The following is a 23902-nucleotide window of genomic DNA, read 5'->3' as shown; positions in this document are numbered from 1 at the left end:
ATATAACTTGCCCTCAAACAGCCAGAAAAACTGTTCACACACTGATCTGTCAGACCATTTATTTAGGCCCTGAGAATACAATGTACCAAAGCACTCATTCAACAGTCTGCATATGATGTTTCCACCTTGTATATATGGCGATCATAATCAAAAAAATGTATATATTTCAATGCATCTTGTATTAAATCCAGTGAACAGCTGACACGTGTTTCGTCACACAAGTGTCTTTTTCAAGGCTAATATTTCAGTCAAGTGATCCTGATCCTATAGGGCAACAAGTGTAATTCGAGACGTATGATGAAATTAAAATCACCGTAAGGTTGTATAACCGAGTATCATAAACGTGTCCAAATGTCCTAAAGGTCATCTAAAAATGTTAGGGATACTGGAAGTCTAAGAAAATATTTTCCAAGATTTCCGGTACCCCGAGACTTTTGCAGGGATGGGGTACGGAAGGGGCTTATCATGGCCCTCCTCAGCATTTTAAGTTGATACAAATTGATGATGGGAGGATGAGATTCTACTTTCCCAAGAATACTGTTCTCGTTGATCGATATACTATTCAGGATTTCCGTTTTGGGCTACAAAAGATTCACAGTTGAGAGAACGGAAAGCTATACTGGACATTACTCACTATTGATAACGCTCTCAGGGGTCGTTTTCACCATCTGGAACATGATTCCCGATACGACGTTTAGAACATTTGGACATGTTTATGATACTCGGATATACAACCTTACAGTGAGTTTTCTATTTTATCATATGTCTTGAATTACACTCATTGCCCTATAGGATCAGGACTACTTGATAGAACTATTAGCCTTGAAGAAGTCACTTGTTTAATGAAATACTTGTCTGCTGTTTTTCGGATTCAATACAAGCTGCATTGAAACATTTGGCTCCTGACTTTTTCTGATTATGATCGCCATATATACAGGCTGGAAACACCATATGTAGACTGTTGAATGAGTGCTTTGGTACATGTTTTTCTCATTTAAGCACGGAGACGTTTACCCAAAGTGTTATGAGCATTTTGAGTAGTATGATGCATAAGTACCATGCAGCACCACACTATAAATATTTATTCGAGAATCTCTTTACATATATATTAGCACTTGCCAAATAGAGGTGCGGTCCATAACCCATCACTACCCTCTCTAGCTTTGTATATCTCTTTGGGCACGGCCTGCATTTGTAATGCAATAGGTCTTGCATTTGCAAGAGTTTAAGCTATTGCCATTGAAAATGACAATGCCTTTTGTTTATGTTTTAAAAACCAAAACAAAAATAAAAGGCATTGTCATTTGCAATGCCAATAGCTCAAACTTGTGTAAATGTGAGATACTTCTTTAGTTTACCAATGACCTTGCAGACGAAAGCGCATGCACTGTCTTGGGAAATACCTCAAAAACAGATCGTAATGTTCAAAGTTTGTCAGTACCAACAACCACCAAACAGTCCTTATGCTGAGGGATGAGATGTTGAAGCAAACCACAAGAACTCATGCATAACCTTCTGAAAGACTCTTTCGCTTGGTATACACTGATCCATATAATTAATTTCTTACATTTGAACTCTTGTCTGCAAAGGGAGCAAAAGTTGACTCTGCCATGCAACCCAAGTGTTCAACCTTTAGCGGTCAACAGGCTTAAATTGCCAGATGGGCCCCATAGTTTTTCACAATTATTTGAGGTAAAACAAAAGTTCAGTTACACGGAGCTAAAGGGTGAGAAAGAAATAAAAAACACCCATTCTTAGAGAGGGAAGCAAAGTGGCAATTTACACTGAAGCATATTCCTACTGTGCATTTTAAGTTTCTCTTGCTGCCGAAGTAATTTAGTGCAACAAAGGTGCTGCCAATCCAAACAAAGGCTTGTTTGAAGGTCAGTAATGAATGATTACAAAATAAAAAAAGTGAATTGCAATGTAGAACATTGCACGTTATATGGCTGACTTTGTTTAGATGCGCGTGATGTGCACATTGACAAACAGAGCCCACAGTTTTAGAATCAACGAGTTAAACAAGCCTGTGATCACAACTGTGCATGAGAGACCCTCTGCTGTAAAATAAGTTCATTAAAGAAAATTGTGCTTACAGACTAAAGAAGAAGGACTGTGTAACAAACAAAGTAAAAGAGTCAGTCCTCATGAGAGGTTACATATGAAGACAAGGCAGTACTAAGGAGGGACTAACAAGCCTAATAAGGAATCAGAAGCCAGCATTTATGAAGGACAATGACACAAGCCGATGACAAATATGGGCAGAGAGTGGGCGGGGCTTCAAGTACATATTCCAATACAACATGGCTCGCAGAGCAGCGCATAGGCTGCCCAGGTTCGACCTAAAAAAGTGATGGCCGTTACCACAGACACAAACTAGGGAAACCTGGCCGTTTATCAAGGTCAGAGAATTTTGACTTTGGCTTCAGAATGTTTTGGCGACTTACACAGTACCTCTCGATTTCCGGGATGATCTATGGACTGTATTTACAAGTGGGACCATGACACAACTTGGATGTTGTACCCTTAGTTTAATAAAATATATGCATACATTTGGCAGCGAAAAGATAATAAAGCTGATAAAGATGTTATAGGAAAGCACCAAGAACACATAATCAGATTCATCCAATGAATTCACTACTTTATAAGCTTCATTTAGGAGTTTCCAACAAAGTGACATGGTACATCATCATATTTAAAAAGAGGGAATTTCAATTGTTCATAAATGCTACACAATTTGTGTCAACAACACTATATGCAAAGATGCACAATTCAAATACTTTTAATATGAAAGTAGGCTCATCACCGGAACAAAAAACTCAAATGCGACTTACTTGTACCCCGAACCTTCTCATGTCCAGCCTTAAGGCATCACAAAACTTCTCAAGGCCTGCTTTGGTCATGGAGTAGATGCCATTTTTTGCAGTCATGAAGGCATTGGTGCTGGACATAAAAACAATGCGTCCTGAAAGAGAAGGAAACATAAAGTTTAGATAACAAACTCCATTTTCACCTGAATTAAAATATGTCAGAACTCTGCAGGCACTGAGGAGCGGGGCTTGCACGCCTTTTTGGCTCACTGGCGTCCTGGTTTGCTTGGCTGTCTTCAATTTCACTTGGACAGCCAAGGTCATGGAGAGCTCTTGACCCCTACTCTATGCAGGTCAGCGGAGAGAGGGAGCCAGTAAGCTCACTTTATCTCAGTCCGCTCTCTTCATCTCAGCCCACTCACAGCGCCTTTACGATTTCGCAGTAGATATTGTCGGTACAATTAAAGTCAACTCCCGCCTATAAAAGGTCGAATTGCGTTCAAGCTTTGCATGCACATGGCATTAAGCCATGCGATAACATCTTATTTTATTTGAGCAAACTCTCACACACTGTACGCATTTGTTCCGGATGAACCAGGCCCGGGGCCAAAATAGAGCCAGAAGTACTGTCCAAGGAAGAACATGTACAGCTAAGGGAACTAAATTCCTGTATGCGAGGCACGCTAGCAACAGATGAAGTTACCTAAAGTACCGGATGCGATCGTTTAACATCATTTACTTTAAACTGAAAAAATATGCAACGAGATTGTGCTTTTTTTAAGTGTCTGTTAAAATACCTGCAGTATCACGAACACTGTGTTGTGAACATTATTTGTGTTAATGCAGAAACAAGAATAAAATCCAGGAATCTCTTTCTGCTCGATTTTAATTACATTTAAGTAATTAAGGCTTTTGTTTCTACCTGCAAATAAAAATCCTTCCGTTCGCCAGGAAACGGGGATGTTTACATTATGTAGGCACCACTGTCCTCTCTTTACATTCCTAATTACAGCGGCTCAAGTTGACCACCTAACTTTCCTAAAGTGTTTGGGGTGGGCTGAACCGGACGTCGAGCATTTTAATAACTTTCAATCCATTTGAGCAAAAGTGAAATGATCCAATCCCTTAAATTAGAATTCATCTTTGTGCAGAACTGACCTGTGCAATATTTTTCCAAGTCAACTGTATAACGCGGCTGAAATATAAAACTGCGTGAGGATGAAACATTGGTACTCTTCTGTATTTATTTAATCAAAAAAGTTGGATATGTTATTTGAACATGAAAAGCCCTCCTGGGCTTCTCCAAGTTTGGTTTAGTCAGGCACTTAAAACAGATGTAGAATCCCGACTTAGATACCAGATACAGACTTCACCAAGTTTATGATGTAATTACCCAGTGACTTTAGCCATCATTTGATGTAAATATGCAGTCATGGGTGCCACTTTTATGAGATCTTGGGGCCCGGGCACTCAGACAGTTGTATGTTTGTTGGCTCCTGGAAAAGGCCTCCTTTTACAAAGTGACAATGGTCTTTTCCTTTGTTAACTGTGATCTGGCCTGTCGGAAACACTGACGTCTAAAGACAGTTCTATACATTTATTCACAGGTAAGCAGCTCTGCTCCCAGTTGTGAAGCTCGGATCAGTTAAGCTACTGCTTAGTTAAGGGATTCCTCTGATTTTCTTTTCAGACTGTAGCTCCTCTGAAGAACGGCAGGAAGTTTTGTATTTCAAAAGTTTCTATCGAGAAAATTAGAGAACACGTTAAAGGTTGTTCTTAGTTTACACTATTATTTCGGCTGTAACTGTGCTTGTTTGACCACCTGTATGTCACTACAGCTTCACTGCGACTCCTATGGTAAGGCACTTGAGTAATCTGTTGTTTGTTTATTTCTATTTCTATTTACTTTGCATTTCTTATTGTTTATATCATTATCATTGTGTTTTCTTATTGTTTATATCATTATGTTTATTTACATATTTGTTCATTTTTGGAAAATTCAATAAAAATGACTTGAAATAAAAAAAGTTGTTCTTAAATACCCATCATACAAAGAACTACTTAGCCTAACGCCTAACCAAAAATGTATCTGAAGGGCCAGGACTCATCATTCACAGAGCTCATGAGAATGAGAATGTTTGATGAAGGAGAGAGCGAGAGCAACAGCGGTAGCAGGAATGAAGGGCAGCCTTATGCAGGGAGAGCAAAAAGAAAACAGTGAGGCATAGAAGAAAAACAGAGTAAGAAGTGACGAATCTGAGGGGTGTATCAAGAAGGGGAAGAGGATTGCATGGACTGAGAGATTATAAAGAGATGGAAAGAATAGAGAGCAGACCGAGGGCATCGTCAAAGATATAAAAGCACTGGCAGGTTGGTGCTAGGCTCGAGATGTGATGGGAGATGGCTGCACATCTCAAGCCTAGTGCCAACCTACCAGTGCTTGTTGCAGAGCCTGTGTGAGGGGCTCTATCCTGGTAGTACATGCATGGGCCTTGGCATAAAACCCAGGTCTCTTGGGCCCATCTATAATTATGTAAACATGAGTCCCATGTACAACGTGATGGGCAAATGACTAATATGACAGTGTAGCACAACAGTGTGGCGCAATTCTAAAATATAATTGGTTGGTCAGGACGGAGCCTCATTGCGAAGAGATGAACCTATATGAATCTGAGGCACCCTCCAGCGACTATGGTGCGCATTGCATACATTCCATGAATCTGGCTGCAAGCTGGAGATTGCGGGGATAGACCAGCAGTAACTGCTTCCATGCATGATCTTATATGGGGCTGCAGGAAGACCAGATGCAGCAAAAGCGCCTATAAACTAATAGTGGATCACAAATGCAGAATATGTGCATTAGGGACTACGATGTAGCAATGCAAAACCTACAAACCCGATCTGTCGTTGCAGTTATACGGACAACATGGCACTCGTTTCGAGGAATTAGGCCACTCCTTAAACGTAATTCCTTTTTCAGGTGAAGTTTCAGGGGATAGTCCAGAAACGTTATGATTCTACCCAGGTTGTATTGAATTGGGGCAGTACTTATGAAGGTCAGATTGATAACAGCTTCAGCGTCAAGCTCTCTCGAAATTAGCTTTGCCTGTTTAGCCAAAATTCGGCCAATCATTTTAGGGGGTAAGGAACTTTCCCAGCGCTCCTCTGCCTTCAAGATTTCAGTTGAAACTCTTAGATATTTAGACATTTTAGCTTTTCATTGGCAATGATTTACCAAATTGCATATTTCAATGAGCCACTAACTGCACCCTTCACTTTCAAATGACATGACAAGAAGCGCGCTTTTAGTTTTAGGCTTTGCATCAGTAAATTCATTTTCTATTGCAAACAAGAGCCCAGATATGAATTTGGGAGGGCATTTGTTTTGTGCCTGGTCCTGCCAAATCTCAAGATGGTCTCTAAACTTAAATGCACCAAACATCAGGGTTGGCATTAGCTTGCTACTGATAGCCTTACAGGTCGCTCACAAATTGGACCTACTATTTTCTTGTAGTAATTTGCAGAACGTAGATATTAATGCAGAATGGGCACGTTTCAGCAAAGCTACCTCAGTCATTAAAACACATGCCCAACTATTTAATTGATCTTACTCTGTCAAGCTTCATTTTTGACAAGTACCAAGTCCCTTTGTTGTGGCTTTTCCAGCTTATTATCAAAATCTTACTTTTAGAGCTGTAGATTTGGATGCTATTTGCTTTACTGTAAGCCTCTGGAGCAGTCGGAGAGCATTGTAGGCCAATCTGGGTATGATCAGAGAATGATGGAGTCATCAGCATTTTGATTCTTGCCCATCTTGGTGGAAATACTCTTGATCTTGCTTGGTGGTCATTAATGTCGGCCAGGTACAGGTTAAAAAGTGGAGGCGCCAGGATACAGCCTTGCGTAACTCCCCTTGATGTTTCAATGTTTTCAGTCGTAACCCATTTGGACCTTAGTCGTATGCGCATCCACATTCGTGAATAGAGACTGAAGGAATTTAGCAATGCAGCCGGCAATCCCAATTTTGAATTTTGGTCCATAATAAGCCTCTATTCACGCAATCAATAGCGATGGAAAAATCTGTGAATGCCGTAAACAGAAGAAGAGTCCCTTTTTAAGTCTCGCCTGAGCCAGCGCCTGCACTGGCTGGCGAGACATTTAGTAAGTGGGCTTTAGAAATCTGACCCGTGTGGCCTAGAGCTTGCGGTTATGCGCACAGTTACACGTGCAGCCGCCATAGGCCTTTCCTATCTGTTCCTCATTCATTGTTCGTGGGCACCCTTGGCGCCATCTGGCTTTCCTCTCTTGTGTGCGAGCAGCAGCGTGGCCATGTGCCAGCTGCATACCTCGCATTCCTTTCGCGGCCATGTGACTGCGCTTGTTTGCCTAACATGCACTCCCATTATTGCGCCTTTGATCAGACAGAATATACGTTGCATGTCTGAAGAGGCGCTTTGCCAGGTTTTGTTATCAGTCTCATCTGTCGTTGTACATAGCACCAAAAGACGAGCAAACTACTACTTAGCTCCAGGAGATGCTCATGCTATTATTACATAGCGCCAAGCGATGCCTGTGCTACTACATAACACCAAGAAATGCATGTGCCTCTCGCGGCGCTAGTAGCCACAGCTCATTTTGGTCATCGTGATGATGTTCTGCTTTGTGCCCAAATAGTGAGCAGGGAGAGCAAGCAGTGGCTGCAGTGTGCAGTGAGTGCACAGGACCTCCGAGATCTCCTCCCAGAGACCATCCGAAGGCACAGGCTACCCCTCCACGCCCGTGTCCAGCCTGCACACCGCGTCCCCTCTTTAAAGCCCGGTCAGCCTGTATTTATCTGCACGTTCATTAATTCATCCTCGAGCACATTACAGAGTCGGCCGACCCTGACAGCGAGCGCCCCACTGCAATAACACCCCCCTTTGAAGTGCGCATTCTAGCCGGGCTTATCAGTAGTGAGAGCCGGAGTGGGAGGATTGCCTTTCATGTGTCTCGAGCTCCCCCCTAATGAGGAACACATTTCACAGAGACTCTGAAAAGGTGGAAAGGTAGTTATTTTAATGTGCAGCTCCCAACTGTAATTACGAAGAGACTTGACACCACAGAGTGAAGCTACTGTCCCGAAATGTACCTGAGAATAGACTACGAATTTCTTTTACAACGAACTGTGGAGCGGTGCGTATGAAATTACAAATTTGCTCGTTAAATTAGGTGCATTTAGAAAACGGAGGCCCAGGCTCCTTACTAGCCGGAAGACCATTTCTTTTCTTTATTACGCGTTCGTGGATGAGCCCAGAGTAGTATGCATGTGTCTCTCTTATCATGTTGGTAATTCTGTCTCAGTGAAGTGCATCATTGTTGTATATGATGGGCTATTTTACATCTGAAAATGACAGTCCATCACCACCGTTTGTGAAACATTCTATTATTTATATCATTTAAAAAAAAAATGATTTTCAAACAAACAACGTCATTGAGAAGCAATACAATAACAAGCAGATAAATGACAATATAATATATCACAAGTCGCTTCTTGGTGTGTCCCCTGCCCACATTCCTCCCCCTCCACTGTGCCTCAAGAGCATGGTCTTTAAGCAAGTAAGGTGCATCAGAAGCCAATACAATAGAAAAGTGAACAACAGTAATACAGAACAGGGCTTACATATAACTTAAAGATCACCATTTGTCCGTTTGATCGCACCCTGGGTCATTCTCCTTGTGCTTTCTAGTATTTATATCACGTCTGCATTGGGTGCAAAATTCAGTTCTTTTTTGGATGTGTTTTCTCAATGTGAAACATGTGGTTCACTTTATAGAGAGGGGCGAAAAAGAATTCTTTGAAATCCCTCACAACTGCACCCGGACCGACAGCGTCCTGCTTCCTGTGGCTGCTGATGGATAAATACAAATTCAGTCCGCGTGGTGCTTTTGGCAAAGCCAGTAGGTCTGGCTTATAATGAAAACGCAAGCCAGATAGATTTTTTTTCTTTGAAATTTGTTTTATATTGGTTATACTTTTTCACTTTCCCATTTTACAAATACAGCCATTAACGGGAGTAGGATAAAATATCAAAGTCAAACATGTTGCCGCTTGTTGGGCAGACTCCCCCCTTTCATGCACCTTTCATGCAGTCACATACCCTCCCTGGCATTTTAAAAAAAAGCTGGACCTATTTTTTTAAAGTTTGCATGTTTTATAAGCATGATCATGATAACGTTCTGTTGAGGAGGCATATACACTAGGTTGTTTTTAAAAGAAATAATGTAATAACTAAATATAGTCAGTCACATAACCAAGAATCTGTCAGCAGATCACCTGGGAGCCAAGGGCCAGATGTAGGAGCCCTAATACCGGTCGGAAACGGCCGATTTCGGCCGTTTCTGACCCGTATTAGGCTTTTCAGATGTAGGGGGCCTACCGAATCGGTAATTTTACCGATTCGGTAAATATACCGATTCGGTAAAATACCGAATCGGTATATTTACCGAATTGGTAAATCCATATGTAGCTGACACTCCTAAGAGTGCCACAGGCCCTTAAGAGTCTGTATTTTACCACACAATCCTATTGTGTGGTAAAATACCGAATTCAGGTGTGCATGCACATCTGTGCATTCACACCTGTGCCATGCAACACACAGACATGCCCTTAGGGCATGTATGTGTGCCACATGTCACACAAGCCTGTACTTGGGGTGCTAGAGGGTGTCGAAGTGACACCCCCTGCACCCTTGCAGGATTCGGTATTTACCGATTCGGTAAATACCGAATCGGTATTTCCCATTGATTCCTATGGGCTTCAAGGCCCATAGGAATCAATGAGCAATACCGATTCGGTATTTACCGAATCGGTAAATACCGAATCTTACAGATTCGGTATTCCTAAATTCGGAATTACCTAAATCTGCTCCCTTCCCATTTACAGACTCCTAAATACCGATTCGGTAAAATTCGGTATTTAAGAGTCTGTAAATGGGAATTACCTACATCTAGGGCTAGATGTAGGTAAAAATGATTTACCAAATTTAAATTACCGAATTTTACCGATTCGGTAATTTAAATTCGGTAAATCTATGGGTCCGACATGTAGGTATTCCAGATGTGCTGGAATACCGAATCGGATGAATTCGGTATTTACCGATTCGGTAAATACCGAATCGGTAATGCCCATTCATTCCTATGGGCTTTGAAGCCCATAGGAATGAATGGGCATTACCGATTCGGTATTTACCGAATCGGTAAATACCGAATTCTCAAGGGTGCAGGGGATGTCACTTTGACACCCCCTGGCACCCCCAAAACAGGCTTGGGTGCCATGTGGCAGGCATACATGCCCTAAGGGCAGGTCTGCCTGTCACATGGCTAGGTGTGCATGCACACATGGGCATGCACACCTGAAATCGGTATTTTACCATCAAATTGGATTTGATGGTAAAATACCGATTCGTTAAGGCTACTGGGACTCTGAAGAGTCCCACCTACATATGGGTGGCTCCGAATCGGTAAAATTACCGATTCGGTATTTTACAGAATCGGTAACTTTACCGAATCGGTAAAGTTACCGATTCTGTAAAATTGAGCACCTACATGTCAAATCATGTACACCGGTCGGTAACGGCCGAAAATACCGATTTTCGGCCGTTACCGACCGACCTACATCTAGCCCCTAGCCCCTACTCGGACCGCCGTGGGAATTGAGGAACTTGACACTGATCTATATAGTGAAGAATAACAGAGCACCTCAACAGTGCTCCTAGGTGTAAGGTATCAAAGGCTCCTCTGCTTCAGAGCATATCAAAAGGCATACAGAAAACAAGCACTGGCATAGCCAATAGGTCCCACCTTTGGGACCTTATAAGTGTTTAGCCATGCAACAGTTAATGTTGTTGCAATAAAGATATTGTGCTGCATAACTAAATACTTATCATGTCCCAAAAGCGAGACCTATTGGCTATGCCAATCCTTGTTTCATTGCTGCTTCCGAGAGGGCTGCCACAGTTATAAGGTTATTTTCGGTCCCATATCATCTATGGAAGCTCGTCTTTGTGCATGGAATTATGTTGTTTGCCGTTGCCCATTGTTCCACTTCTTTAAAGCGAATTTTCCTGAATGCTTTACCATTGATGTCTTTCAGGGCAGCGAGCCTCTGGCTTTTCAGCCGATCTCTGGACCCCTTCTTGTAGATGGGTATCAGGAGAGAACCTCTCCAACTATCTGGAACGGTATTAAATTACAGGTAGTTGTTGAATAATGGAAACATCAAATCTGCCAATTTATAACAGGCCACTTAATATATTGTCTTGCAACCCATTTGGGCCTGGCACACTTGAGGTGCGCATCATCTCGATTCCAATCAGTACTGAGTCATAAGTTAGATTTAAAGCCACATGCTCAGGAACTTGGCTGCACTCTGCATCTTGGCGTGTGTATTCCTCTGGAACAGCTGAGTTGTCAGGCGCATATAAGGTAGGTATATATCTGGACCACGTTACTACTGTACTACCTTGTAGTGTATTTTGTAAAGCGCACAGCTGCCCCAACGGGGCGTCCCGGCGCTGTATAACGCTGTGGAACCCTTCCGGGCTCTCCCTGTGAGATTCCCCTCCTGGGCACCCCCAAGGTGAAGCCAGGCATCCCAATGTTGTAGGGGCCATTGTGGAGATTAAGCAAGCTATTGCCCAGAGTTGCAGCGTGGGACCCATGATTAGAGTAGGCGCTGAGGCGAGAATTATCGAGTCCGCGGACATTGAGCCCAAGACCCTGCCGCATCGGGACCTGAACCCTGGTCCCGGGCCCGATCTCTGCTTCAGAGTCTGCCGCTCTAACCAGTGAGCCACACTTCTCCACTTAATGTGGCATTAAACTGGTGTAATATTTGATCTCAGTAATAGGTGCACAAGGAGCAAAAATGCACGGTTTGAATACCAAACAATGGTATCCATTGATTCCCCTGCCGTTGATGTTTGAGATCCAGAGCTTTCTCCTGTACTGTTCCCTAATTTGGGACAGGGTGATTCTAGCTTGTTTTTTGAGCAATCACATGCCAATTGTCTTGCAGAAAAGTTTAACTTTCTTTTCAGCAGTCTAATGTCTTCACCTCCTTCAGTGCTATTGATGGAAGACTTTTTTATGTCTGGGTGTACTTGGAGAATTGCACATTTTCCTGGATTGTTCCGATCACTATGTGCCAGTTGCTAGCTGTGCCATTAAACTCTTTCAACATCCTCTCAAGCCAGCATTTGAGTTTCACATTCTCATCCTCATAATGCTGTGGTCTTCATCAAATTTTGTAGACTGGTGTTAATTCCTCTTGGGAACCTAACAGATTTAATGGCTCTTTACAGTGACCTCCATATTCTAACTGAAACTTTAAAAGTGCGTGATCACTCATCCCTGTATACAGCACTGTAAAGGTTTTAACTCGGGAGAAATGTTGCCCCGAGACCCAGATATAATCCAAGGTTGGCTTCTGATTTTGGGAAATTAGAGTGTGTGATGCCAGTTGATCAGACATGATTCTTTCATTGATGCTACGAAGGCCTAGGTTGTCGACTCGACAACAACGCCCATAACAGCAAGGAACTATTCAACATCGTCAAAGAATTCACCAACCCCACCGCAGCCTCAAACGACATCACTCCCTCCCAAGACCTCTGCGATTCGTTATCCTCCTTCTTCTACAACAAAATTGCCGACATACATAACAGCTTCAAAAACATTTCCAACGAACAATCCTCTCCACCCCCCCGAACCTAAACCGCCCTCTAACAACCTCAGCGTGTAGAAAAAGAGGCCAAGTTGCTATCGATGCCCGGGCGGCTGGCGCAAGACGCCTCTTAGTTCCCATTCTGAATAATTACCAAATAAAGAGACGGGCGCTGGAAGCAGGAATCACAAGAACAGGATTTATTACTCATGAGGAGAGCCTGTCATTTCGGACACGAAACACAGTGTCTTTCGGGAGGTGCTCTAACAAGTTCTCTGAGACATCGCCTTTTATACCTTACAAAACATTCCTTATTACAATAACGACATTGAGAAACAAGGAAAAGACATCCCCGTAATCCTCGTGTCAATCCCACCCCACATATATCCACAATAGGGGCCCTTAACCTGCTGATAAGAGGAGGGGGCAATCACGCAGCTGAGTGTTCCGCCGATTCTTAGGATGTGTGCGCCTGATCGTACCCCAGGGGGCGGGGAGGCCAGGATCAATAGTGGGTCCTTTGAAGAGGAGTGACTCCATACAATAAGGGGCAGTAAACAGTATCTCCCGGCTTAGGCGATGGCCTCGGACCTGTGTGGACAGTCGATCGTGGAGGGAGGGTTTACCAACAGAGGGGTTATTCATGAAAGGAAAGGAGGTGCTGGTCAGGCGCGGCCGTGACTCCCAAGGACAGGGTCATGCGGACCTGTGCATGTGAGGGAGGGGGCAGCCAGGGTGCGCGGAGGGAGAGGGTCATTTGAGAGTGGGGGGGGTGTGTTCAATGCGCGCAGGAGGGAAGCCGGGGATTTCAATGAGCGGGCAAAGAGGCCATGGTGCCTAAAATGGCTGTCAGGTACATGCGGGCATGGGCCTTTACTGGCGGAGTGATGCGGTCAACGTCTCACGACATTCGTGGTGTGTACAGGGAGGGGAATGGGAAAAGACAAATGAACGCCGCTTATGTACATCAATTTTGTGAATTTCCTCAGTCGCCGCTTTTTACATAACAAAGTTCATTTCCTAATTGATGGGCATACATATAAACATGTGTGGTTGATGAAATAGTATTTGTCAATACCAACATATTGCATATAACCATGAACAGTCGATGCGATTGGCAGAATGCAGCACATAGGAAATTGCATTTGTTGGGTTCCTAACGCCCAAACGTACTACATAGCATAAATGCTTCTGACTTTCTCAGAAAATGTGACCAATGAACATTTTTGACCAAGTAGTTGAGGGAGGAATTCAGTCCAATACATAAGATCTCTTCGTCACAGTGTCTTTTTAGCAGTGAGCCATCACTGGTAGGCTCTAGTCCATGTCCTTTCGTTGGCGCTGTTGAGCACCGGCGGCGGAGCTATAGGTCCAGCTCGGATTTAACCTTTCGCGTTGCAAGGTGCGGTCTGTCCTCTGCTGTTTAGACCACAGTCCTGTTCCCTAACCAATCCTTTTAGTGGCGCCTTATGCTTGGCACCTATATTTCCATGGCAGAACCCCGTTTCCACCTAAATGCTGTTCTTCCTTTCGGTCAAAAAGTCACGTGGAAAAGAGGGTGTGTGGTTCAATAGTTGATGGGAGAGAGGGCGGAGTGGGGTCAGATTTCCTGGGACACACCAAAGGGACCAAGGGAGCAAAGGATAACAAGCAAGCAGGCCCATCAATCGGGCTTGAAAAGGGGGACGGAGGCTCCAGGCACACGTGGGTTAGCGGACAGAGAGCTTCAGGACAGCCCTTCATCCTTTCGTTTACCGCGTTTGAGAGTGCTGCCTCGTCCCGTATCTTGTTGCGCTGTGGCTCCACCTTTGGTTGAGGTCGCATGTGTCTCATGATCTGCAGCCAGGCTGTGCGTCACGTCCGACCCTTCTCCTCCGGTGATCGTATATCTTTGAATGGGTAAAAACAAGTTTTAGAGAACTGGCAGGAGAAGACTTTTTACATTTGAATTCCACTTGCAATCCTAGCACCTGGGGGTTATGCTCATTGGTCATAGTCAGAAGTCAATCACCCTGAAGTAAGTATGTGGGTATTTCTACTGTGTTCGCACCAAGTCTAATCGGCGCTCATTCATGACACATATGGACAGAGGTCAGACTCCTATCACTTGCGTATTTCATCAAAAACTCCAAAATTGGCAACATTCAGGGGAGACTCGTCCTTCTAACCCGAGCCTTAACAGTCTTACATTTATTTCCCTTTAGAGCTGGCTAACTCTTTCAAACAGAGCGGGGGTGCAATCATCGAAAGACAGTGTTAAACAGGTTTTTCTCGATGGGCGACAGTTGCTCATGGTCATCAGTTATACATCGGGGACAGCAGCTGGGGTCAATCAGGTGGGGCGGGGACGCTTCGGGCATTCGCGCTTGAATACAAGACAAAAAAAACAAAAAAAGGGGGGGGGGGCAATCTGGGCATTGGGGGTCAATCTGGTCATCGGCGCTTGTCTCTAACGAACTGAAAAATAGGGTGCCATTGACATAAGGTTCCCCTTTTTAAAAGGCCAGATTAGGGGGCCTTAGTCACCTTACCTGTCCTTTCTTTCTTAGCCAATTCGATTTCATTCATTTTGCAGAAAGGAGAGGTAGTAATATGGCAAGTTACAATCGTTTTAGTTTCTGTCAATTTCGCTGAACACCTTCGTGTTTAATAAGTATCCAATCAGACTGGTGCCAGCGGGGCACAATTTTACCACAAAAAGGAAGATGAAACAGGGGGACTCTCGTAGAGAGTGAGAGTCGTCCGCAATCTAAACGAGCCATTCGGTACACGTATGACATGTAGAGATAGATAGGGAGAGAGAGAGAGAGAGAAAAGAGAGACGTGTACGGAAATAGGTCATTTAGTGCGCTCACAACACAGAACAGCAGGGGCCAGGTAACAAAGAGACGCGAACAGAGGGGAAGCATAAACCCATACAGTACATACACACAAACTCAGACGAAGGTAGACAGTACGTGTATTACACACAAAGAGATTCACGACAAAACACAGAACAGTTATTGGCCAAAAAAAAATCTCTTTTTGCATGCTGCGTATCGTTAATATCCTATTTATCTACGGGCTGAGCTCTTTTTACCTTTTCCTCCTTTTTCCTCTCGCTTGCTAGTTTTGCGAGCGTTCTCGATTGCTAATACTTACACCTCGGCCAGCCGGTCAGAAAGTAACCTGGTCGGGCTATTGCCCATGGTTGGATCTTAAACCACTTTTGAGTTTCTTCCTTTGGTGAGAAGTTCTCTAGGCTGAGGCAACGGAGGGTATTGATCGGGGGAACAGTCGGACAGCTTGGCTATATCTATAAGAGTGCGAGAAGGAGGTGGTACATTTTGAACATCAACAACATTCCTACTTTCCCAGACGGGTGGTGCCTAGGTAACCCTTACCCCGGGACCTTTCCTTGTCCTTTCCCTATCTAGTTAAATGTCATAGTTGCACTATCTGGCGTGCTGATTCGAGTCAAATTCCGTCATACAGTACTAACCCGTCAAGTTTCTATGTCAGTCCATCCTTCCAGTCGCTACGTTCTAAGGAGGAACAGTCATATCTAAGTCTACGTCTTTCAAAACTCGTTAGCATAAGTACTATGCTCAGATCCCCTCCTTCCCTTTTCGTCGGTCGTTCGATCATCCCTCCTCCATACTTCAACCGATGTTCCGACGTGACCTGCAGAAGGGAGGAGAAGAAGGGGGTGGGGGCAGCATTCAAAACACATCAATGCGCATAAATCCGAAAAAATGTTTTTACCTACCTCATACTCGACCTATCTCCACGGGCTTCATTCTCTACCATCTCGGCGTTTAAACCCAGAGGGACCAGTATTGTTAGATAGATAATCATCGATGGTCTGCGCATCTACATGAATCACTTGATCGTGGCCTTTTAGGTCATGTGCAAAGGTGGTGGTCAGGTGGCATTTCTTCGGTATCGCTTAAGGGCATCCACTGCATAGAGATAGAGGTCAACCAATTCCAATCCGACCTTATAGAATCTTGTGAATACCTTGGTTTCAACATAAGATCACCAAATAATCAAAACTACAACCTACATGCGTTCTACCACCCACCTGGAGATAACGCAAAGTTCACAGAGCATCTCATGGAGATCATAACTGCTAACTCTAACCCAGATGCCAACAACATATTCCTAGGTGACTTTAACCTCCACTGGGACGACGGCAATGACAAAATGGTTAAATCGATCAAAGACTTCCTCAAGGAGCTAAACCTCACTCAAATATGCACCCAACCCACTCACTCACAAGGAGCGACTTTAGACTGGATAATTTCTAGAAACAAAGAAATCTCAATTACCGCTATAGACCCGTGTGACTGGTCTGATCATCACGCTATAACTTTCGTGATACCTACAATGAAAAAGGGCAGGAACATGCAACCGCGCAAGGTCAAAAAACTGATACGTGATACAAAAGAAGCCAATATTGAACTATTGGTTGAAAGATGTGAGAATGACCTGAAGCCTCGTAACAACTGGCAGAATGTAAATGAGCTGACTGATCACTATATAACCTCAATCGGCAATATAGTCAATGACACCTTGCCTCAAAAACTGAAAAGAGTCTCGGAAAAACCCCAAAATCCTTGGTTTAATGAGGCTTTGAACGAGGACAGGCGTAAACTGAGAATGGCTGAAAGGAAATGGAGACAACATCCCTCCTCCCCCGAACTGAAGGACCTCAGAAAAACAAGAAAACAATATAACTTAAAGATAACCAACGCCAAAAAAGAATTTATAAGGGCTGAACTGGACAATGCCACAAACAGACCTCGAAAACTCTTCGAGATCCTAAAACAACAGTCAAATAAACTAACTAAGACGGCCCAAGAGAACCCAAAAAATTCCATAAGTTGTGAGAAATTCTCCTCATTTTTCACGGACAAAACTAAACTGCTAGAAGCTGAGCTCACAAAATCAGCGGCTAACCTCACGACCCGTCCCTCATCTAAAAAGGAGACGAATGCGACAACAGAAGATCTTCTCACAAAAAACAAGGCAAGTTGGGACACATTTGAACTTTACAACCAGGATAAGATCGCTAAAACGCTAGCGAAACTTAGACCCAACAACCACTACCAAGACCCGCAACCGGCAAAATGTGTAAGAGAAATCAGCCACACTCTAGTTCCAATCTGGACTGAGATAATAAATGCCTCACTAGCGCAAGGGACCCTTCCTGACTGCCTAAAAACAGGACAGGTAGTTCTCATTATCAAAAAACCGACAGCTGATGCAACAGACCCGAATAACTATCGACCAGTGACCAACATCCCTTTACTGGCCAAACTTATTGAGAAATGTGTGCAAGGCCAACTGAGTCAACACATCGCTAAGTTCTCACTACTAGATGACTGCCAATTAGGTTTCAGAACAGGACACAGCACTGAAACTGCGATATTACATATCGTTGATGACGCTTTACAAGCCCTTGACCAAAATCATGCATGCCTACTGATTCTACTAGACTTGTCATCAGCATTTGACACGGTAAATCATGAGATACTGATGACTAGACTACAAGACAGGATGGGTTTATCTGGAAACGTTCTGAAGTGGTTTAACTCCTTCCTGCAGAACAGGACTCAGCTATTCCTGGTCAACGAAGCAATCTCCTCTCCATGCCCTAACACAATAGGGGTCCCTCAAGGTTCAACGCTATCCCCAGATCTATTCAACCTGTATGTAGAACCTCTCACAGAGATTCTTCGGAATTCACAGATCTCCTACCACATGTACGCAGACGACACGCAAATATATATGAAGATTGCCTGCAGTGATGACATTGACCTTATGAATGAAACTCTAAAGAGAGCATTGCATTGGCTAACAGCCAATCACCTGAAACTGAATGCCAATAAAACAGAATTCCTGTTAATATCACCAACAAGGAGTCATACAGAGGCAAAGGAATGGGCGAAATTGGTGACTGCGCTTAACTGCACCCCGACCCTAGTTAATTCAGCCAAATCACTAGGAATTACACTAGACAAGAACCTAGACATGAAAGAACACATCAATTCAATGGCCAAGGGCGCCCGCTTCCACTTGAACTATCTAAGGAAACTGAAACCTTTTATCTCGGAAGCAGATCTAAAACTTGCTATCCAATCGCTAGTTATCTCGAGGATCGAATATGGCTGCACTACGTTAGCTGGCCTACCGAAAACATCCACTGCACCACTAAAAGCCTGTCTCAACGCAGCGGCAAGACTCATCACAGGAACGAGGAAATTCAACCACATATCTCCTCACCTGAAGGCACTAAACTGGTTACCCTACGATGCTAGAATTAAAATGAAGATGGCCTGCATCACACATAAAGCGGTCCACCACAACATGCCGAGATATCTAGCCAAGAAAATTAAGATATCGGGAGGTAACAGATCAACTAGAAGCTCTAAAGAGTTGCTATTGCGGCCGGCCTTCTTCCAGAAAAAAAAGACCTATGACCGAGCTTTTTCGGGAGCCGCCCCCAGAGTTTGGAATTCACTCCCTCCTTACATCAGGAAGATTCAAAATATCGCAGCATTTAAAAGAGAATTGAAAAGCCACATGATGAGTAAATACCCTACATAGAGATGCCCACAGACCAGTGGTATGAACATTTCTGCCAAAGAGGACTGGAGTCACCATGAACTATTGGAAGACCAATAAGACAAATGACTGATTCCACTCAAGCCTCGGCTTTACACCCTATTGCTACCTCATTATTAGGTGATATCTGCACTATGTCTCTCACCTGAAGATATTACCCCCACCTTAACCTGCTAATATTTAGGATCGATGCACCTAGCTAGACCCATTCTACTCTTATTGCTAATTACTGTGATATTGACCTGTTAATAATATACAATTCTACCTCATAGAACTTGACTGTATGACTATGACACAACCTGACACCCCTAACGCTAACTGATCAGGCGTTAGGAATATATTTACCTAATCACCCTAGATAGCACATTACCTCCTTACCTCCATATTTGTTTTGCTGCTATAACTGCTACTATAATGCAATTTATCTTCTATGCCAATATGTAATCCCCTATCTAATCGCCCTAGATAGCATACCGCCTTCTACCTCTATATATGTTTTGATGTTATAACTGCTACTATAATGTCAATCTGTAATCTCATATGTTAAGCGCTCTGATACCCACGGGTCTTGTCCGCGCTATATAAAACACTATAAATAAATAAATAAATAAAATAAACCTTTTTTCCTGATTGGGCCTTTTTACCCTTCAACCTTAATAAAGCTGCTTATTTTTCGCTTATAGTAACACATTCGAAACTCATTAATGCAATTGCTACAATTATACTTTCTTTTTCAAAATACCTTTAATTAAAAATGTTGGCGCACAAATACGGGCCTACAACCCAGTGGGCCGGCTGCGGAGCAGACTGGAACTGTGCATAAGAGGAACGAAGTCGGTGGCCATTTATTTCATAAAGTGCAGCAGTGCAATAAAATCGTATCGAACTTCCTTACGGGGCGAATATAATGTGTGTCAAGAATTCAAGCTTTCAATAATATCATCTCATTGTCCAACTATTTACTTAATACCTAACGTATATCAATTCATTGTCCAAATACTCAATCAGTGCCTATTTTATACCAATTCATTGCTTCCAAACATAATTAGTACCCACCCTAAATCAGTTCACTGTCCCAACACATAATCAATATCCATCTTATGTACTTTCATTGTCCAAAAACTGCATCATTTTGTATCGGCGCCATTTTGGGCGAGGTCAGGCAGGTCCCAGTATAGTCAGAATGCCTCCATTGACTCGTGGTTGGACCAGAACCTCTTTTGGCAGTTCAAAAAGTTTTTCGCAATGGGGTAACAGACTAGCAATATGGGTCTTCAGTCAAAAGTGGGGAGGGAGGCAACAATCTTTCCTGCCGGGTCATTCTGGGGTTCCACCGAAACTGAACAAATCTGTATCTTTGCAGGATTTTAGTCATTTCCAAACTGAGGCTGGCGCCGGCAGGAGTACGCCAACGTCTCGTGGCTCCATCGGAGGACGGGCGGGGGGCGCCTCATGGAGAGGTCGGCCCCCCCGGCTCTTCTAGAATCTTCAAGGTTGAGGAGCACAGGGCGTGAGCCCGTCCCGGGCAAAAAAACCCGCTTTGTGATATGGACCCTCTTCAAGCAGGAGCGTTGGGGTGTCGCTGGAAGCCTCCACCTGGAGGGAGGTGGGGGAGGCTCGTTCGCACCGCTTCCCCCTTCCAGCGACCCGCGCCGTTCTTCGGCTCCAGCGCTTTGGTATGGCCGTGCCAGGCAATGAAGATGGGGGGGGGTCGGAGGCAGCAAGACATCCCCCCCCCCTTCGTGGCGGGACTACCTGCAACTCTCAAGGGTTGCCGCTGAAGGGACTATCTGCAACTATCCAGAGTTATCGCTGTGGAGCTACCTGCTTTGGCTCCGGTTTTGCTGACGGCCGGAGCTGGCAATAGAGAGGGGTGGGGGGGTCGGTGGCTGAGGCAAGACATCCCCCCCCTTCGTGGCCCGCAGGGCAGAAGGAAAGAAGGGAATGGGGAGACCATAACAACCTTCGGGCCGTCCGCCCCACAGTCTCCCCTTCCGATGGCGGCCAGCCGAGCCATGCTCTGCACGCATCGAGGCCTCGCCTTCCGGATGGGCGTAACTGCGGACCCGTTGCACTTCGGAAGCTTCCGGAATGGGGGTAGGTATCTATTGATTTGTATCTATTTCATGTTACCGTTATTTGGACGTGGTGGGCAATGAGGCAGACATGTTTGGAGCAGGAATAGGCAGCGGAGCCTAGCTACCTCGTGGCTGTCTTGCCGTCAAGCTTTCGCCATTTCATATTTCTTATTACGAACTATTCCTAATGTTTCTTATTTTTAGTGAAGTCGAAAGCTCATCAGGGGGTTACTGACTTAGCCCGATTTCTTTTATTTTTCCTTCCTGTCCTTAGCGTGTTTCAAGTTAAAAGTTTCTGTTAACAGGGTACGGTGATCACTTTATATTTTTATATGTCCTTTCATTAGGGGTACTCCTGGACGGACCAGATGAGTTACCTCCAATAAATGGTCCGGGTGGAACTAGATTATCAATCAGTGGGGAACACATGTCCCTTCATTAGGGTATCATCCTGGACGGACCAAATGATGTACCTCCAATTACTAGGGTAGCCTCCTGGACGGACCAGATAGCTTACCTCCAATAAATGGTCAATGAGTGGGGAGCATATGTCCCTTCATTAGGGTAGCCTCCTGGGCGGACCAGGTGAGCTACCCCCAATAAATAGTCAATCAGTGGGGAGTGGGTAGGCCTGACGAATCATAAAGGGGCATAACCTACCCGTTACTACTTGCAAAGACTAGACAGAATATTTCTATTCCACGTTATTTGCAAACAGAAAATACCTCAAACGAACAATTCCTTGGACAACAATGTCCAGTCAATCAATCAATCAGTGGGGAGAAAAACAGGCATGATGGATTACAACGGGGACAAACGTCTGCATTACCTGCCCTTCGCTATCTGCAAAGAGAGACAGAATATTCCTATTCGTCTCTGTTTGTGGACAGGGAAGATCTCAAAGAGCAACAATCAATATTAATCGATATCAAACAATCAATGGGGAGAAAGGTAGGCCTGACGAATCATAAAGGGGCATAACCTACCCTTCTCTATCTGCAAAGAGAGACGAACGTTCCTATTCGCCGCTGTTTGAAAACAGAGAATGTCTCGTTCTCAAGAAGAGAACCAATATTTCAAGTAGCAACCAAAGCTAAATGAACAACAACAACAATATCAGTATTTAAATACCGATTCCAATACAATCAATCAATCAATCAGATGGATAAAACCATCCTACCAATCAGGCGAAAAACGCCCTACTTAATCTTACCCGGACCGGACCATGCGGACAGTTCTTCGTCTTCCCCCTCCAGCGCCCAATCGTTCTCTTACTCTATGCAGCATTCCTGTGGGATTCCAGTCAGGACAATAGGTCACTCGATAGAGGTCCGTTCAGAATGGGTGAAGTTCATTCAATCGGCAGCCGGACGAGGGCCCTCTCAAGGCAGGTATACTCCAATCATTTAGATGTTCACCTCATCGTCTGGATCTCTCTTACTGGACCTTATGTCACTGATGGGCCCCGCGTTGGGACGCCAATTGTAGAAAAAGAGGCCAAGTTGCTATTGATGCCCGGGCGGCTGGCGCAAGACGCCTCTTAGTTCCCATTCTAAATAATTACCAAATAAAGAGACGGGCGCTGGAGCCAGGAATCACAAGAACAGGATTTGTACTCATGAGGAGAGCCTGTCATTTTGGACACGAAACACAGTGTCTTTCGGGAGGTGCTCTAACAAGTTCTCTGAGACATCGCCTTTTATACCTTACAAAACATTCCTTATTGAAATAACGACATTGAGAAACAAGGAAAAGACATCCCCGTAATCCTCGTGTCAATCCCACCCCACATATATCCACAATAGGGGCCCTTAACCTGCTGATAAGAGGAGGGGGCAATCACGCAGCTGAGTGTTCCGCCGATTCTTAGGATGTGTGCGCCTGATCGTACCCCAGGGGGCGGGGAGGCCAGGATCAATAGTGGGTCCTTTGAAGAGGAGTGACTCCATACAATAAGGGGCAGTAAACAGTATCTCCCGGCTTAGGCGATGGCCTCGGACCTGTGTGGACAGTCGATCGTGGAGGGAGGGTTTACCAACAGAGGGGTTATTCATGAAAGGAAAGGAGGTGCTGGTCAGGCGCGGCCGTGACTCCCAAGGACAGGGTCATGCGGACCTGTGCATGTGAGGGAGGGGGCAGCCAGGGTGCGCGGAGGGAGAGGGTCATTTGAGAGTGGGGGGGGTGTGTTCAATGCGCGCAGGAGGGAAGCCGGGGATTTCAATGAGCGGGCAAAGAGGCCATGGTGCCTAAAATGGCTGTCAGGTACATGCGGGCATGGGCCTTTACTGGCGGAGTGATGCGGTCAACGTCTCACGACATTCGTGGTGTGTACAGGGAGGGGAATGGGAAAAGACAAATGAACGCCGCTTATGTACATCAATTTTGTGAATTTCCACAAGCGCCTGGAACCCAATCACCACTGAAGACACCATCCGCCTAATGTACTCCATCCATTCTGGCTCACCAACCGACCCCTGTCCCCACCACATCTTCAACAAAGCAGACTCCATCATCGCACCCCATCTCCGTGATGTCATCAACTGCTCCTTCAACTCTGCTACCTTCCCAGAAAGCTGGAAACACACCGAAGTCAGTGCCCTCCTGAAAAAACCCACAGCAGACCCCTCTGAACTTAAAAACTATCGCCCCATATCCCTCCTCCCATTCCCTGCCAAAGCCATTGAGAAAGCCGTCAATAGCCC

The 23902-nt window shown here is 44.5% G+C and overlaps 1 protein-coding gene across 1 annotated transcript in view; it reads right to left on the bottom strand.

Annotated features, from left to right (window-relative positions):
• LOC147709102 (D-beta-hydroxybutyrate dehydrogenase, mitochondrial-like) overlaps positions 1-23902 on the bottom strand; it is a 149854-nt gene that overhangs the window by 34117 nt on the left and 91835 nt on the right. Inside the window, exon 3 of the mRNA XM_086927708.1 lies at positions 2835-2965. Within this exon, the coding sequence (XP_086783834.1) occupies positions 2835-2965 (131 nt within the window). The remainder of the gene's footprint in view (positions 1-2834; positions 2966-23902) is intronic.

This window comes from Lissotriton vulgaris, chromosome 6 (assembly GCF_964263255.1).
Source record: "Lissotriton vulgaris chromosome 6, aLisVul1.2, whole genome shotgun sequence".
In the NCBI taxonomy this organism is placed as follows: domain Eukaryota; kingdom Metazoa; phylum Chordata; class Amphibia; order Caudata; family Salamandridae; genus Lissotriton; species Lissotriton vulgaris.
The sequence above is the reverse complement of the archived record's forward strand: the minus strand, read 5'-3'. Positions and strand labels throughout refer to the sequence as shown.